This window comes from Triticum dicoccoides, chromosome 5B, assembly GCF_002162155.2.
Source record: "Triticum dicoccoides isolate Atlit2015 ecotype Zavitan chromosome 5B, WEW_v2.0, whole genome shotgun sequence".
NCBI classification, from domain to species: Eukaryota; Viridiplantae; Streptophyta; class Magnoliopsida; order Poales; family Poaceae; genus Triticum; species Triticum dicoccoides.
In genome coordinates, this window is record NC_041389.1 from 591,974,712 (window position 1) to 591,992,414 (window position 17,703).

A 17,703-nucleotide genomic window follows, 5' to 3' on the forward strand; every position below is an offset into this window, starting at 1 on the left:
GGAAAATAATGTGGATGCCAAAACTGAGACAGAAACTGACGCGTCGGGTCTTGTGTTCATGTACTCCCCGTAGTAGAGCATGCCGAGCGTGGACTGCTAGTTGTCCCACACGAGCCTCCCCTTGGGCCGCAACACGACACCGATGGGACTGCGTGAATGACACATGTCATCCAAACAACAAGGAAATCACAACCAGATTCTTAGTCAAACAAACTCGATCTCTAGCACACTGATCTGACTCCTCGAAGATTCACGGTTTGTTAAAATTACAGTCATGCCACATCATCCTCATGCTACAACACATGGCCACTCAAGAGTCAGAACTAGTTTGCAAGAATTAGATAACAATAGCGACACTTTTTTTTGCGAAAAACGATAGTGTCACTTTGAGTGACCAAACCCAAGTGAATGCACTAGACAGAACATCTATTCAATTCAGATAAGACATACAAACATGGTTAGATCACCACCTCATGTCATGTGAAGTGCTCCATTCCATATGTTTCTCAACTAATTTCTGGTGGAATCAAATTTCCAAATTGCGGCGCAGATGTGCGGACGGGAAGATGCATGCTCGAGCCGCTACGTTCCCCTGTAAATCTATCTATCCGGTAAATGGAAATCAATGGCAAGCGCCACCAAAGAGAAACCAATCCCGTTTCCAATTCATGGTTAAGAGCTGGGATACAAACTGCTCGTGCGTCACTCGCTACGGGAGTTTCAAACGGCGTGAGAGTGACTTCGCTGCCTGGCAACTCAAAGCAATATGGGTTAAATTGGTCATCACTACCACACTAGTAAATGTGTACGTGCAGTGCACGTTATACCGGACAGAAAATTAGTTGCATGTTGATATTAAGCAAAAAAATAATTACACATTAATATTACGAAGAATATAAATTACAAATCTAAATTGCATGAATTGTTTATATTTGGCATGTTATTAATTGTACACTAAACATGTTGAGCGCTCATCATTGGAGCAATATTGGTTGTTGGATTGACACTGCTTGTTGGCTGAGATTTGTTGGATCTTTTTGTATTGGTATAGATATAGATATAGCTATTTTTAGAGGTAAGACCGAACTTTATTGATCAAAAACCTGTGGGATACAGTTTGTGTCATGGGGCTGAACACGTCAAAGATGACGCCCCCTGCCCTAAAGAAAGAGAAAAACTTAGCTAAAGTGTGCATCACCGGTTTGCAGAACGACCTTTGAAAGTAAATTTATGGTTGAAGCTAGCAGCTCGCAGCTTGATTTCATTAATAATAGAGCCATATCGCCCCTGGTTATGATTGTTGATGTCGCTCACCACCTGTTTTGAATCAGAAGCTATGATGAAGTTCTGGATAAAAGAGGTCTTCCGCCAAAGATAACGCCTCTCGGCATACGATTGCTTCCAAGGTAGCGGCGTCATGTACACTAACAATAACGAGAGAAGAACTACCAAGGTAATTGCCAGTTTCATCTCGACAGATCGCAGCTGCTGAATCTCCCCTATTTTGCCTAGCCACTCCTGCGTCGACGTGGATCTTGGCGAAACCTGCAAGGGGAGCCTTACGTCTGATAATCAGTGCAGCATGAGGGATATTTGCTGCAGCAACCGTGTTGCAGCTCAGCTTCCTCACCTAGACGATCTACAGCTCGGTGATGACTGATGAAGCTTTCAACAAATGCGTGTGTAGTAGCTTGCTGGCTTTGAAAGATCCCTTCATGCCGAGACGACCTGACGGACCGGAAACGGATTTGTGGCCCATGAGTTTTTTTCGTCAGGGAGTTGGGCCGAAACGAAAAATGCTGGAACAATTTGTGAAATATTTCAAAGTTCTCCGGTTTATAGCTTCTTAGTGTCGCTGGTTGTTCCACGACGACACGGCGTACATATTAAATTTTGACAAGCGAAGAGGCATCGCTTTGACGAAGGGAAGACATGGAACAGTCTTTACTGTTTCAATGTAACCGGATTTTGGTACAGCAAGCTGCACTCCACTGATCTGCCAATTTCCCATGATCTGCACCAAAGAACCAGACAACCAAACATGGTAGAATCAAGTCATGACAGTAGCATCCTCCAAGACACAGCATCAGGTCATAACAGCATCACTACATCAGCCCTAAACCCTCCACTAAACAATCATGGTTTCACTGACACTCCCTGGCTATCTTCAATCTTCCACCAGAACGGAATACCATCATCATCTCATCACAAAGGTTCTCTTCCTACCACCACTACTAAGAGAAAATGTGCAGAAACAAGACACCCTAAACCAAGGGCCGGTGCAGGAGGGGTGCCTTGTGTCTCCTCTGGTCACGCCATGAGGTACAGAGCGAGGAGCGAGCAACAGGCCAGGATGACCGCCCGCGTCGCGGTTCCGGCCACCGGGAGAACGTCGGCGCCGCCACTGGTGTCCTTGCCGTTCGGACCTTGCGCCATTGGCGGCGGCGGGCTGTCAGGAGCACTGAACAAACAAACAAAAAACACACAATGATGAGCTGTGCTCAACCATTTACAAGGAGTTGATTACTGCTGTAAAAGGGACCAGAACAGACTAATCGAAACGGCTGCAACTCCCTTCGCACCTAATGGCCTGCTAATTTGCGAGGACTAGTTTCAAAAGGAGCATATAGGATTCCCCTCAAAGGAGTCCAGGATGACACAAGTTGTGCAGCGATGATGCAGCCAAATGTGGGAAAAGAGGGGAACCCCACGCGCATCAGGTTTCCCAGCCAAGTAACGGACACACCGCCCCACAGCGGATGCTATCACATGGCAGCAGCCACCAAATATATCCTCTGATTATTGCTGGTCAATGACCCAATGAGGCAAGGCAATGACCCCTAGCTGGGCTGCAATGGCGTCTTGTGAAAATGTGAGGACGGCCAAAAGCATGCTAATGAATGATGGTGCACTACTGGACCAGAGTTGTAAGCAAGAGATGTGCATGTGACATCTCATTTTGTACTTCATAAATATTCGGGATTGCAATCCGTCTGGTAGCTAGTAAATGGGCCAAATGCTGTTGGCTGTAAAGGGTTTTCTGGGGGTAGCAATGAAACTGAAAGAAGACTGAGATAATGCTCAACAATCCTCCTACATCTTACTACTAGTTCTTAGATGTGATGTCTATTTTCTCAAGGAGAAAAGAGAGGACGATGAACTCTGCAAAAATAGTGTAGCAGGTCAGCAACGAGGCGCGTTACCTTGGGGTCGCAGGGTACTTGCAGCCGTTGGTGCCTGCAAGAAAACGGAGCATCATCAGAAATCTAGAACTGTGCGATTGGGGCAGCAGGGAAAGAAACGGTGAGCGAGTGGATGAGTAGAGCAGGTGGGTACTTGGGTCGACGGAGGAGACTACGGCGGTGCCGGAGAAGACGCAGGCGAGCGAGTTCTGGCCGCTGCGCTGGTAGTAGCTGTTGACGGCGTAGGAGCAGTGCGCCTTGACGGTGTCCGGGGCGAAGCAGGCGGCGTTGGGCTGGATGGGCTTGCAGTCGGCGGCGCTGCCGCACGCGTAGTCCAGCGTCCTCTGCAGCGTCGCGTCCGGCAGGTCCGTGCGGCACACGCACCACGCCCCCTCTGCTGCTCATCGTCCCACGGCCATCAAGAACAGCAGTAAGCCAACAATAAAACAGATTTCCAAGAACCGAACCATCTAGCTATTTTGGGTGAAAAAAGAAGAAGAAGAGGAAATGTGGTTCGGGGGCGTACCGGAGCGGCCGGCGAGCGCGGCGGCCAGCGCGAGGAGCAGGAGGAGGCGGCCCGCGTGGGACGCCATGGATGGAGCAGGTTCCTTGCTTCCTTGGCCGGTGTGGTGGCGTCAGATCGCAGGCAGGCGCGTGTGTGTATGCGTGCCTTGGCCTGCCGGACGGGGCGGGGTTTTAATGGGGGGAGAGGAGGGTGGGTGCTGCGCAATGGTGGAACACGCTCAAGGCAAACCGGACTGGAGGAGCGGAGGCAGGGAGTGGGCCGGGTCGGGTCGTGCGTCGCGTAGCATGGGGAGCCACCCCTCCAGTTCAGCCGCAGCAGCGGCGGTGCTGTCCGGTCCAGAAGGCAGTGTGGCTTTTCATGAACGGTCAGATTACTTGTCAGCATCGGATGTCTGGCCCGGCCGAGCACAGAGAACCAACCAACCCGGCTGTGCACTGCACGCGGGATACGCTACGTCCCCCTGAGCGACGGTCCACAACACGGAGTGGAACAGGCTTGGGCGTGCGGGGCGTGCGCGCCGTGGCTAGGACATCTCAAACGCGCTCATCAAATCGGTCCGGCCACTTTTGTGTTCCGACGCGGACATTTATTTTGGGTTGGATCGATGAAATTTCGCACACCGATCCCAAATCAGGGAGCTCTGAGGGAGTCCGGAAGTACATTATGTTTGGCGTCCGACAATCATGACCCGTCCAAAATTCAGCTGACGTCCGTCCATTTTCACAATCCGTCCCACTCTTTCCACACCAACCTTGCCCTCTTCACCCGGAACATCGCCTTCCCCCGCATGTGTATTGTCACTATGGTGGATCCGCTAGAGGCCATCACAAGGTTCGTCGTCTAGCCGGACCTGGCGTGTCCGCCTCATGACCGCGGACTCTCAAACAGTAAGCCCGGTGTGTGAAAGAGAGGGAGAAGAAGAAATGCTATTGATCTAGATTTTTTTTTTTGACAAGGAGATGAGTCCAGACAAATAGGAAAAATTACGAGGGGCAGTTGAATGGCCAACGACTGACCGAATGCTCGATTCAGACGTGTTCAAGAGCTTTTCCTTTTAGCAAACTCTAGCCTTCAAAGAGAGCTACCTTTGCTCATTAACACCTAGGCAGTGTACATATAAAATTTTCCCTTATATGGCTTCAAAGGCCATTTTGAACTTTGAAGTTACATCACATAACAAGGAGCAAGTAGGATAAGATCTGTTTGAGAAAGCTTCCTTAGCAAGGGGGTTCAGGGATCTAGCGATGTGAATCACATTGAAGGAGCTAAGACTTGAAGTGGCGTTGAAGAAATCAGCTAGTATCGGCATGATCCACCATTGTCCTGAACCACACCTTCGACCAAAGTCCTGCAATCAGAATAGAAAAGAGGCAGAATTCCAACCCAAAAGCCTTGATTGTCAAGGCTGCAAGAAGTAAAGTCGTCGCTTCAATTTGCAACACCGAATGAACATTCGTAGCCGATGCTTGAATAAATATGGTGTGCTTCGTGATAGTATTGTTGAGATATACTCCAAATGAGGCTTCATCCTCTGCCATTAAAGGGTTAAAAGCAACATCCACATATGCCAGTGTACCTGCAGGTTGAATATTCTCATTTGTAATTGAAGAGGATTATCATTGCTATCTTCACGAGTTATTTCCTTTTCCTCTTTCTCCTCCATTAAACCCGCACCAAGCATTGCCCTTGTAGCATAGATAACCTGCATAACACTCCAATTTCTTTTATTGAAAAGGAGATAATTTCTAGCTTTCCATATGTTCCAAAGTATAGTGAGAACAAATTCTAGATCTAATTCTTATTGTTGAAGATAAGATCATCAGAATGATATCAGTAGAATATAAACTATAATTCACCATATCAGTTTGAGGCCAAACTTAAAACAGTTTGATCTAGAGATATTGCATTGAAAGAAAATATGCAAATCTGATTCAACTTGATCACACCTGCGACATTCTTTTTTGATGCGATTAGAGTACCTAGGGCCTCTTAAACCTGTTGCAATAACTCTCCTAATAAGTCTCCAAGCAAATGTTTTTACCCTAGGTGCCATGGTTTTGCTTTCCCAATCATGTTTAAGAAGATCAATCTCTTGATCCAAAGTAAGGACTTGTCTTCCCAAAGAGCTATTTTGAATCTCCTGCACAAAAGTTTTCTAAGCACTTTTTGTAGTACACTCGTCATTAGGTGTAGCATTAGTTGTGTGAGTTCGGCAAATGGTATCTTCAATATTTGCATCAATGACTGGAATATTCAAAAATATCATTTTTAAAAGAATCATAAAAATCACTAATTTTTTCCTCATCCAAAGTTTAGAGTTGGGATTCCAAAGATCACTAATGGTACTAGGATAGGGCCCCTACAAATTAGGCTTGGGATAATCCTATATATTCTCCCAATCTTTGCACCAAGGACAAGTCCAAATGGAAGAATTACCTTTTGCAATTTGAAGTTGGCTAGACTTAAGCATGAATGAAAAAAATAACTGAGCTCCAAAAAGCAAATTTAGGAACGTAAGAGCTAGGTTACCAAATAGAAGAACTATTAAAATATTTAGCTCTAAGAATTCTGATAAGTAAAGAAGTAGCATTCTTAATAATTCTCCAAGCCATCATAGATTTGTTCACAAGAGTAAATTATTTATGCCCAATCCTCCTTTAGGCGTTGGCTTACAAATGTCTTCTAAAGCTCTAAAACAAATAACTTTCATTATCCTTATTAATCCGAGTCCACCATAATTTCCTAACAATAGAAGTAAGTTTCTTAATGGTAGTTTTTCTCAAGACTATGTTGGACATGTAATAAATAGGAAAAGAGGCAGACACAAATTTAATGAGAGTAAGTCTACCAGCATGTGAAGCCTATTTGCTTTGTAGCAACTAAGTTTAGCCTTAAAATTTCCTATAATAAAATTGTAGGTAGCAACTCTTTTCTTACGTGGAAGAATGAGAGGATGACCAAGATGAGTGGTATTAAGATCCATATCCGGGGCAGGAAAAATATTCATAATGGAGTTTCTGAGAGGATTATCCGTATGTTTGCTAAACAAGATGGCAGATTTATTCCAATTGGGAGTTTGACCAGAGGTTGCACAAAATTAATTAATAATGCGAGCAATGGTATTAGCATCTTCATTATTATCTGCCCTATCACACACTAATAAGTCACCAGCAACCATTAGAGAATGGATAGGGGGACAGGAAGCCCCTAGCTGGATACCACTCAAACGATTTGTATTAAAGCATCTTGCATAGAAAACGACAATTCGTTGACAACAAGAATAAAAAGATAAGGAAACGAGATACTGCTCAAATGACTTGTACTTAAAGCATCTTGCAGAAAACGACAATTCGTTGACAACAAGAATAAAAAGAAATGGAAATGGACGACAACCTTGTCGGATACCTCGGGATCCTTTAAAGCCGCCAAAAGGTTGTCCATCAATGTTAACAGAAAAGGTGCCAATAGATATGCATTCATAAATTAAATCTACAAATGACCATGTAGCATTTTATGAGCAAAGCACTCTTGATGATATCCCATTCTATCATATCAAAAGCATTGGCTATGTCGTGGTGGGCGCACGGCAGATGCCATGGGGTGGCTAAAGAGAGGGATAGGGAAGAGGCAACCGGTGGGCTCCAGAGGCGAGGTTGGCACGAGCGAGCGGGAGACGCAAGACGTACCCAGGTTTGGGGCTCTCTAGAGATAATAACCCTAGTCCTGTCAAGCGTGCTTAATATGAAGATGATACAAGCTTGCTCCTAGAGCTGTTCTTGGGAGGAAGGAAGGCAGGCCAGTGCATAGGCCGCTCCTTCTCCATGTGGGTGGATGTGAGTGTGTGTGAAGAGTAAACTAGTGATCGCCCCATGCATGGAGGCCTCTGGGGGGTCTTAGAGGCCGACTCCCAGGGTTACCATGGTAAAGATACATGTGCGTGGGGCCAGGTTGTCAGTGTCTTGGAGCTGGCAGCGGGGCGCCGGGTTTGCCGGGTTCGTCGGGCGCGGGCCTTGCCGGGTCCATCGGGTGCGGGCTGTACCGGGTCTATCGGGTGCGGGCCGTATCGGGCCCGCCGAGCATGGGTATGGCCAGCTGCTGGGCACTGTAGGCATGCCAGGTGGTCGTCAGGGGACGGCTGCGCCATCTTGCTATAGGGTTGCGTTGTCTTGCTATAGGGTTGCGCCTCCGAGACTCCGCCCGCCCCAGGCAGGGGCTTGGTCGGCACGGTAGCCGCGCCCGCCGGGGCCGGCGTAAAGGGGGACACACTGTAGCCATGTTGGTTTGTAGATGAAGTTTTAACTTGTGGGGTCCGGCCGGCATGCACCGGCCAGCTTGGCCGGGTTGCGCTGGGAAGCCGACCAGGACCAAGCCGGATTGAGGGGCGAGGTATGCCCTGATGTTGTTGAAAGGGGTCTAGGGCCGTGCCTGGGGTCCATCCCCCCGATAGTAGTCCCCGAAGCTGTGAAGGCTCGACGGCTTCAGGCAAGGTAGCTGGGTTGATGAAGTTCGTGGCCGTTGGGTCTGGCAACACCCACTATGTGCCAGCTTCTGGAAGCCGGATCGCGGCACCCTAGCATGGGCGGGAAAGCGAGGAGTCTGCTGAATCTTGAAGGGGAAGGGATGCTCCCTCCGTGGCCTGGTGCGGGTGCCACATGGCGAACAATTTCACCACCGTTGGGGTGTCCGACAAGGGGATCCCCTCTCCGTGTTGATCTTTGTGCTCGCAGCCTACCTGTTGCAGTCCGCCATAAATAAGGCCTATCGAAGTGGTTTGATCTAGTTACCTTTCCCCAGCTCTTGTGACATGGACTATCCTATCATCCAATACGCGGATGACACAATCCTTCTCATGCCTGCATGTACGCGCCGAGCTGCGGTCATCAAAGGAATTCTCGTGGACTATGCTGATTCCATTGGCCTTAAGATAAACTTCCAGAAGTCAACGCTTATTCCCATCAACTTGGATGATGACCTTACAGCTAGCATGGCTGCCATCTTCGAGTGCTTGGTGGGTACGCTACTCTTCACCTACCTCAGGATCCCTCTCGGCATCTCCCGCCCTACAATTAAAGATCTCATGCCCTTGGTTAGCTCTGTGGAACGTAATCTATCCTCCACACTATCCCTGATGTCCTACGCCGGGAAGTTGACCTTGCTGAATTCAAAAATTACCTCCTTACTGATCTACGCAATGAGCACTCTGAAACTTCCACCCAAACTCATTGAGATGCTAGACAAAATCAGACGGCGTTGTCTATGGATTAAGAAAACAAATCAAGGTGAGAAGTGCAATTCTCTGGCTGCCTGGGACATGGTTTGTAGGCCCAAAAGCAAAGGAGAGCTTGGGGTTTTAAACATGCGTATACAAAATGAAGCCCTGCTTTTGAAATTTCTTCACAAATTTTACAACAAGCTGGATGTGCTTTGGGTAACCCTCACCTGGGATACCTATTACAATGACAAAATCCCTCATGCTACTGATCCGGTCAGCTCATTCTGGTGGAGAGACATTGTCAAACTCACGCCCACGTTTAGAGGCGTCTCAAGGGTCAATGTAGTATGCGGCACCACCATGCTATTATGGAAAGATCTGTGGTCTCATGAGACCCTCATGGACTCCCACCCTTGAGCGTTTTACTTCACCACCCTTGAAGATATTTCTGTCAAGGATTTCTTGCACATCACGTTGATCGGACAAGCTTTTCACCTCCCCTTGACACCTCAGGCGCATGCAGAGATCCGTGACCTCCAGGTTGTCACCACACAATTTCAACCCACGACGGCAACTTCGGATGTGTGGCACTATGTTTGGGGAAAATCAACTTTCAAATCCACGGACTACTATAAGTTCTTCTTCCGGGATGTCCAATCGCACCCAGTCTTCACATGGTTGTGGAAATCCAAATGCACCATGAAAATTAAAGTCTTCGGATGGCTCCTTTTTAATGATAGCGTCAACACCCGCAACATGTTAAAATGGAGACACTACAACATCGGAGATGATCATGATTGCCTCCTGTGTGGACTCAACCTTTAAGAAACGCTTGATCACATGATTTTCACATGCACATTCAGTGCACAATGCTGGGTGCGCCTTGATTTTGACTGGGAACCATTCTCTAACCGCTTTCATGCTATCCAAGAAAAAAGGACAACCAAGCCACGTCGATGCTGATGGAAAAATTCCTTGTTGCTGCTTGGAGCCTTTGGAAAGAAAGAAACAACAAGCACTTTAGAGCTGTGGACCCATCTATCCAGTCATGGCTTCGTAGATTTACTAAGGACTTTGAGCTCCTTCAGCACAGAGCTAAAGAGGCGCATAGGCCTCTTGTGCTGGACTTTGTAAATTCCTTTATCTAGCTTTCCTCTTTTAGCGTAGCCTCTCTCCCCCTCCCTGCCCCAAAGGGGCGGACCCCTCCTCCATGTAAAAATGTAACCTGTACAGCTTAGTCTGTTCTTTTAATATATTTACACAATAGGAGCCTTTCCTACTGTTCATAGTAAAAAACAGCCGGAGAGGCCCTGCCAGGCCACGCACACGATGGGACGTAACAGAGGGCTGGGGCCCGCCATGCCGCGCCCTCGGCTCTCGCGCGAGGATTTATTGTGGCCGCCGTGGACGGTTGCACTTCTTGGGGTAGTCAATGCAAGGGGGAAACGTGCCCATAATGCGGGGAAGTGGAAAAGTGGGCGTAGCCAATCCACTTCCCCACGCTTCGCCGTGGTTATAAAATCAGAGGGAGGGGCGGCGGAAATACTCACGTACGCACCCCTCACCTTGTCCTTCTTCTCTCTGCCCAATCTCTCAAGCTTGCCATCCACCGGAACGCTAGGCGCCGCCCGAATCACCCACCGACTGTGCTAGCTCCTTCTCGCCACCGCAGTTTGCACCCTCGCCGAGCCCCACAGATGGCGCCGCCAAAGGGCTCATGGGAAGGGTCCATTTTCACCGACGTCGACATCCAGTACCTCAACGACACCCGGCGACTACCATCAGCGGGCGAGGTGGCCACACGCGCGCCCGGAGGAGAGGTGGGGCCACAACCACGAGACGGTGAGCGCGTGGTCTTCTACAACCACTTCAAGCGCGGGCTCGGCCTCCCCACGAGGGCCTTCTTCCGCGCCTTCCTCTGTTTCTTCGGACTGGAGCCGCACCATCTGGTTGGGAACGCCATGCTGCAGCTCTCTGGTTTCGTCACCCTCTGCGAGGGTTACTTGGGGGTGGAGCCAGACATAGAGCTCTGGACCTGCCTCTTCTTCCGCAAGCAGCAGTGGACAGAGGCCGAGGCTATGTCCAACTACGGGGCCGCCGTCATCTCAGTCTGGCTGAACGGGGTGTTCCCCAAGATGACCATTGAGGATTCTGCCAAGAAGTGGCAGAACGCCTTCTTTTATGTTTGCACCATCGGCGGAGGAGCCGACACCATCAACTTGCCCCCTATCGTTGCAACAAACCCTGGATCCATTGCCCAGACTGTGCACAGGCCCAAGAACAAGATTGCAGCTCCAAGATCAGACCAAGCATGAAGGGATCAACTCTCTAAAGAATCAGAAAGCTGGTCGAGAAGACCATGTCAATCCAGAGAAGCAAGATATCACTAAGGGAAAAACCTCCCTTGCCGGGCAGGCGAGTGTGGCGAGGTTGGGGTTGCCCCGGAAGCAAGCCTTCATATTGTCCCGGCAGGCCTGCCGGGGCTTGCGGAGGCCAACTGCTCTACCGCACCACCTCACAACGACACAAATCATCGATCGGTGCAGTGTCAAGCTCCTAAAATGACTAAGTGGTTGCTTCCTGCCAGATGGCAGCTACAGAAAACACCTCCAGATGACACCCGTCATAGGACATGTCAAGCAAGCAGCCACGAAGCTAGCAAAATAGCCTGCAAGGCTTGCTGGGGCACTATGATGTGACATTGAGCAGAGCATTTAATGCACTTTGTCCGCCTGCAGAGTTAGGTATGATAGCACTGTTTGCTATCTAATCAGTGTGTAAAAGACTGATTTGCCACTGTGGTGACCCCTTTATCTATAAAAGGAGGCCCATGGCAATCATAGAAAGGATTCAGACCCTCGCACATTCATACGTGTGTAGCCACTCTCGCCCCGAAGCAACCCTGTCAGGCAAGAGCGCCGCGTTCTCCACCATTATCCACCATCAATCCACCAAAGTAGGAGTAGGGTTTTACGCCTCGCAGCGACCCGAACCTGGGTAAAACTGCCCGTGTGATCTCTATCATGCGGTGTTACGCTTCTCTGCTCTTTGTGCAATGTGCCCATTGTCGGTGTCAAAACCGGTGAATCTCGGGTAGGGGGTCCCTAATTATGCATCTAAGGCTAATGGTAACAGGAGGCGGGGGACACAATGTCTACCCAGGTTCGGACCCTCTCGATGGAGGTAATACCCTACTTCCTGCTTGATTGATCTTGATGATATGAGTATTACAAGAGTTGATCTACCACGAGATCGTAGAGGCTAAACCCTAGAAGCTATCCTATAGTTATGATTGTTGTTGTCCTACGGACTAAACCCTCTAGTTTATATAGACACCGAAGGGGGCTAGGGTTACACAGAGTCAGTTACAGAGAAAGGAATCTTCACATCCGAATCGCCAAGCTTGCCTTCCACGCAAAGGAGAGTCCCATCCGGACACGGGACAAAGTCTTCTATCTAGTATCTTCATAGTCCATCAGTCCGGCATACACATATAGTCCGGCTGTCCGAGGACCCCTTAATCCAGGACTCCCTCAGTAGCCCCTAAACCAGGCTTCAATGACGATGAGTCCGGCGTGCATAGTGTCTTCAGCATTGCAAGGCGGGTTCCTTCTACGAATACTCCAAAGTAGATCTTGAACATAAGAATCATGTCCGGCTCTGTAAAACAAATTCCACATACCATGGTAGAGAGTATAATATCCCACGAGTCCAATCTGCTGACTACTCATAGCATGACATCACGCCACGGCCCGGTCTTTATTTGAACTGTTTTTATCCCGCCTCTCCGTATTTCCAGGCGCGGTTTTATTGGCACGTCTTGTCGAAGAAAAGGTCATGTCCCCTTATCATGGGATTCTCATAAATACGGGCATGGGTAACCCAACCATGCCATCAGCACGGTGCTTGGGAAATAAGCGAGTTTTAGGGTGAACGGGGAGGCGCACGATTTTTCTCGCCTTTATAAAGGGATAAGGATTCCCCTCTTTCTCCCCACGCCCTCTTCTTCCTCTTCTCATTCATCCTCGAGCTCCAACACCCAAGCACCCATCTCTTCTGCCCAAAAAGCACTCCAATCATGTCCGGATCTGGAGCTGGAGGTGGATGGCCTCCTCCGTCAAGAAGGAGGACATCAAGAAGCTCCGCGAGGCCAGGTACTTGTCAGAAGACATCGCTCATTGGCTTCCGGCCAAGGGGCAGATCATCCCCACCCCGGAGCCCCAAGAAAGGGTGGTATTTCTTTCCCACTTCGTCGGCGGGCTGGGGTTCCCCCTCCACCCATTCGTCCACGGTCTGATGTTGTACTACGGGTTGGACTTCCACGACTTGGCCCCCAACTCCATTCTCAATATTTCGGCATTCATTGTCGTGTGTGAGGCCTTCCTCCGCATCCCACCGCACTTCGGCCTATGGCTGAAGACCTTCAATGTGAATCCCAAGGTGGTGAGCGGCGAACAAGCGGAGTGCGGAGGCGCCATGGTGGGCAAGATGCTCAATGTCACCTGGCCCGAGGGGTCCTTTGTGGAGACCGTAAAGGGGTGGCAATCGAGGTGGTTCTACATCACCGAGCCGCGCGGTGCCAACTGGGCGGTGACCCCCAAATTATGATCCGGAGTCCCCATGCGGCTCACCTCCTGGCAAGAGAAGGGTTTAGCCCAGGGCTTAGCGGGAGAAGTGACCGGGCTCCAGACATGTGTCCAGAACATGATTGACAAGAAAATCAAGCTTGTCAATGTGGTCCAAGTCATGCTCTTCCACCGGATTCTTCCGTGCCAGACCCGGACTTGCAACCTGTGGGAGTTTGACCCGGCCAAGCACCAGACGCTACTGGAGCTCTTCGATACGACACACAAAGACATCTAGAAGGTGCTTTTTAAGGTCGGCGAGCTACCACCGCCCACATCTGAAGATCGCGGGCTCAGCGTAAAACACCGGGCTAATCCGGTAAGTTCTTTTATGTTTGCAAGGTATATCCTTTGCCGGCATATCTACGGGAGGAGCCTAAGTCGCAATGCCAATCTTTCAGGCCTGGGTAAAGATAGCGGAGCAGATCGATTGTCCGGCTCCGCTGCCCGAAGATCTAGAAACGCCTCTTCTGACAAAGATGCTGTATCCGGCGCCTTATGAGGTGCTGGAAAAGAAAACCAAGAAGGCGGCCAAGGGGACCAGAGGGGGTCTCCGCCACAAGGGTGTCTCGGACGTGACATCCGAAGACACCGAGACGCCTTCCTTCGTCGGAGACGATGATGATGATGATGATGAGGAGGCCCGTTCACCCCCTATTGGGGGAAAAGAAGAGGAAGGCCTCCACACACGGGGAGGTCGAGGTGCCCAAGAAGGGAAAAATCTCCCTTCCGGACTACTCCACCGCAGCCACCAACCGCAGCGAGGAGTGGGGGCCCAGGGTCAAGCCCCTGGCCAAGTCGTAAATATTCGGACGCGGTAATATTTCCGGTTTCTTCACTTTATTGTTTTTTTAATGTTTTAGACCATGCACCAACAGTTCGGCCCAATCCAACATCGAGCTCTCCTCCTCTTCGAAGGGGTTGTTGGATCCGTCGGCGATGAACAGCGAGTCCCTTCCAACGGCCACCTCCCATAAGGCCACGGACAACACCGAGGTGTTGTCCCAAAGGATTCCGGGCCAAGGGGAGGCCGTTCCGGTGATGCCGGAGGAAGGAAGTCCGGTTGCCGGACATATGGGGGGAAAGACCCCTACAAACCCCGACGATGGGGGCCGAGTTCAGTTCGGCCCTCAGCCGGATACAACTTCGGAGACCCAAGTTGCTCCGGATTCGGGCAGGCAGCCTCTCCTGAACGAGGGGGGCAAGACGCCTCCGCCGGTGACCTCTTTCCATCCTGAGGCACCGGACAGATTGCTGGAAGCGGTACAAGGCGCTTCCATTATGGAAGAGCACCGTACTCTTATGAGGACGGTGATTGAAGAAGTCCATTCCGCCAAAAGCGGATTGACTGAAACCTGCATTAGCCTTCTAAAAGGCTTTGAGGTAAGTAATATAGTTGTAAAAGAATATCACCTTGTAGACAGTAGCCCCTGATGCTCTGTTCGGTTTTCTGAAAGAAGAACCAAATAGATGATCAAAATGTTTTTCGCGGGAGTCTAATCATAAAATTTCTGTGTGAATAAGCAGGCATCGCTGCTAGCCGCTGCCGCTCATACTGCGGAGGTCTCCAGCTTGACGCGTAATCTGGAGCGGGCCGAGGAAGAACTCGGCCTCGTGATAAAGTAGTTGGAGGACAGCCAAGGTATGCACTAACCGGTGCTTTATATTTAGGAAGGAATAAAAGTTCATACTGACTAAAGTGTCATGGACTTTGTTAGGGGCCGCGACCGAAGTAGCGGATCTCAAGAAGGCGTTGGATGAGGCCGAGGACAAGAAGCTAAGGAACGTGCCGCGCGCGAGAAGCAAGAGGCCCGGGTCAGCAAGGTCCAGCAAGAGCTCCAGGACGCCGCCAAAAAGTATGAGTCCTTGGAGCGTGATTCGAAGACTCAAGAGTCCGGACTTTCCAAGGCCCGCCAGAGCACGCAAGATGCCCGAACCGACGCCCAGAGCGCCCTCCGGGAAATCGAGGTGGCCCAGGATATCGCGGCGGGTAAGGCTTTTATTATGCAAAAGGAAGTGTGTGATGGAAGCATTACTTTTACTTACCCAAATTTGGATTTTTCCAGGAGCATTTGTGGATCTGCCGCGCAGCATATCAGATGCTGCAGAGTTGTTTCGAGCTAAAGAAGGGAGCTCTAAAGAGAAGCTGTTCTGGTCTCAATACCTTGGATCAGAACATCCGTCACCCCTTAGCAACCAGCTAAAGCAATTGGTCGAGCTGCACAAGGCGGCCGGACTGGCCATGAAGGACCTAATAGTCCAGCTATGGCCTGCCGAGCCCATGCCTAGTAGCTAATTCGGACTCGTGAAGCGGCTGGTCAGTGCCTGCCCTCGGCTTGATGCTATCAAGCGGTCGGTCTGTATTGAAGGTGCGCGGATGGCTTTTGGCCGCGCGAAGACGCACTAGGAGAAGATGGATGCCACAAAGTTGATGACCGAGGGTCCGCCCGAGGGCAAGGAGCATTGCAAGCCCGAGAAGTACTATGATAGCATCATGGAGGGATCCCGCCTTGTGGCGGAGCAATGTGCCAAGAATATCATTTTCCCATGAAAACATTATTTTATCCCGTCCTGTAATATGGAACGAGGTCTTAATGTAATATAATGTTTGTTATTTAAAATTTTACCTCCTGTGCGGCCGTTTTATGAAATATGAGAGTTGGCCAGTCGTCGACTTCTGCCCCCACGTAGCTAGTACAAGGGTGTTTGGCATAAATCTAAACACTCTTTATCCAAATTTTTGGTCCTTCAAGGAGGTGTTTAGCGCAATGAACAAGGCAATCGAACTATACAGCTTTATCACCCTCACTTAGCCATAGGAGCTCTATAATTTTAAATTTTGGCGTAGCCCCTGGTATTCGGAAGGCCGAAGTTCGGGCGCTATACACGCCTAATCGGACAAAAACCGATTCCTCGCATAAAGCGGAAAAAATCTCTAACGATTTGAAGACCTCTCGAACAGCTGACCGGCTCTCGCCGCATCATGACAGTCAGCTTTCGGCTTTCTCTACCGAAGTGCTCGTCCGGAAGAATCGGGACACAATCGCAGTAGTTCTCCCTTTACTACCCTAGCCGATATAGTGGAACGTAAGGTAGTAAGCAAGAGCCAGGAAACCCAACTATTGACCAAAGACAATGATTCGGAGCCGATGCATATAATGCTATAAGTTCGGGGTGCCGAACTATACTGTTAAAGTGTTCGGATTTTCTTGCCGTGTTATGGGGTGTAATGAAGCCCCTGGCGAATTAAGGCATACCAGAATGTATGGGTGCAATTGAAAATAAATGGACAAGGAAAAATTTAAGTAATGGGCAAATGCTGCAGATTATTTTTCATTGTAAGTTGATTGATACGTCAAGGCGTATCTGTACAAAGTAGTGCAATAAGCAAACAAGGCTATTTAACATGCCACGACCAAGAGCGAGCTGCGTGCAGGTATTTAAAATAGGTATGATGATCGTTAGCAAAGACCACCTGGGTATTCCCTTTTATGCCCGAGCCCCTAGCTTTCTTGGCGTATCCGTCCCGCTACAGGTCCGATGAGCAGGTTTATCAGAAAAAGGCCTCAACAAGAGAAGAAACCCGAAAGAAAGAAAAAAGGTGAAGGTATGCGGATCCAGGAGCGGCTGAGCCGCATTATGGACCGTGGTTTAGTGGTGCCTTTGTCTGTTCCCATGGTATTTTAAGTGCGTAGTTATGTACGCGCGGCACGAATTTCACCGCTTTCTTGGGGATGGGACGAAGGCCTAATCGCTAGCTGAGCTCTGGATGAGCCGGATGGTCCTGTTGTAGCGTAGCATGGACCCGCTTAAGGGTATCTAGGGGCTTTATTACCGAATTGAGGTTTTGCCTAAGAAGGCTATTCTGTACTTCTGTTGCAAGGGTCACAGTGTGTTCCTCAGTATGGAGGGAGTGCTCCGTATTTCCATTGACTGTTATAACACCGCGAGGTCCGGGCATCTTGAGCTTAAGGTAGGCATGGTGCGGCACCGCATTGAAACGGGCAAATGCGGTTCGTCCGAGCAGTGCGTGATAACCACTGCGGAAGGAGACGATATCGAAGAATAGCTCTTCGCTTCAGAAATTATCCGGGGATCCGAAGACCACTTACAGTGTGATTGAGCCCGTGCAGCGGGCCTCTACACCTGGTATGACAC

At 49.6% G+C, this 17,703-nt stretch overlaps 1 protein-coding gene across 2 annotated transcripts; it reads right to left on the bottom strand.

Annotated features, from left to right (window-relative positions):
* Nucleotides 1–2,030: 2,030 nt before the first annotated feature.
* LOC119306248 (PLASMODESMATA CALLOSE-BINDING PROTEIN 2-like) lies at nucleotides 2,031–3,955 on the bottom strand. Of its 2 annotated transcripts, none has more exons than XM_037582522.1 (4): nucleotides 3,709–3,955; nucleotides 3,337–3,579; nucleotides 3,204–3,237; nucleotides 2,031–2,461 (listed from the first exon to the last, which is right to left on the bottom strand). In XM_037582522.1, exons 1-4 carry the CDS (start codon nucleotides 3,773–3,775, stop codon nucleotides 2,311–2,313), a joined length of 495 nt encoding a protein of 164 aa, XP_037438419.1. In that variant the 5' UTR covers nucleotides 3,776–3,955; the 3' UTR covers nucleotides 2,031–2,310. The 2 variants fall into 2 exon arrangements, with proteins under 2 accessions (XP_037438419.1, XP_037438420.1); XM_037582523.1 differs by having other exon boundaries at nucleotides 3,337–3,576; nucleotides 3,709–3,954.
* Nucleotides 3,956–17,703: the final 13,748 nt, after the last annotated feature.

Bases quoted from the DNA above. Each gene is read 5' to 3' on its own strand.
- LOC119306248 (XM_037582522.1), bottom strand. From the start codon at position 3,775: ATGGCGTCCCACGCGGGCCGCCTCCTCCTGCTCCTCGCGCTGGCCGCC. The intron at 3,238-3,336 runs GTACCCACCTGC...GTTTTCTTGCAG, and splicing joins AGTCTCCTCCGTCGACCCAA to GCACCAACGGCTGCAAGTAC. The intron at 2,462-3,203 runs GTAACGCGCCTC...TTGTTTGTTCAG, and splicing joins AAGTACCCTGCGACCCCAAG to TGCTCCTGACAGCCCGCCGC.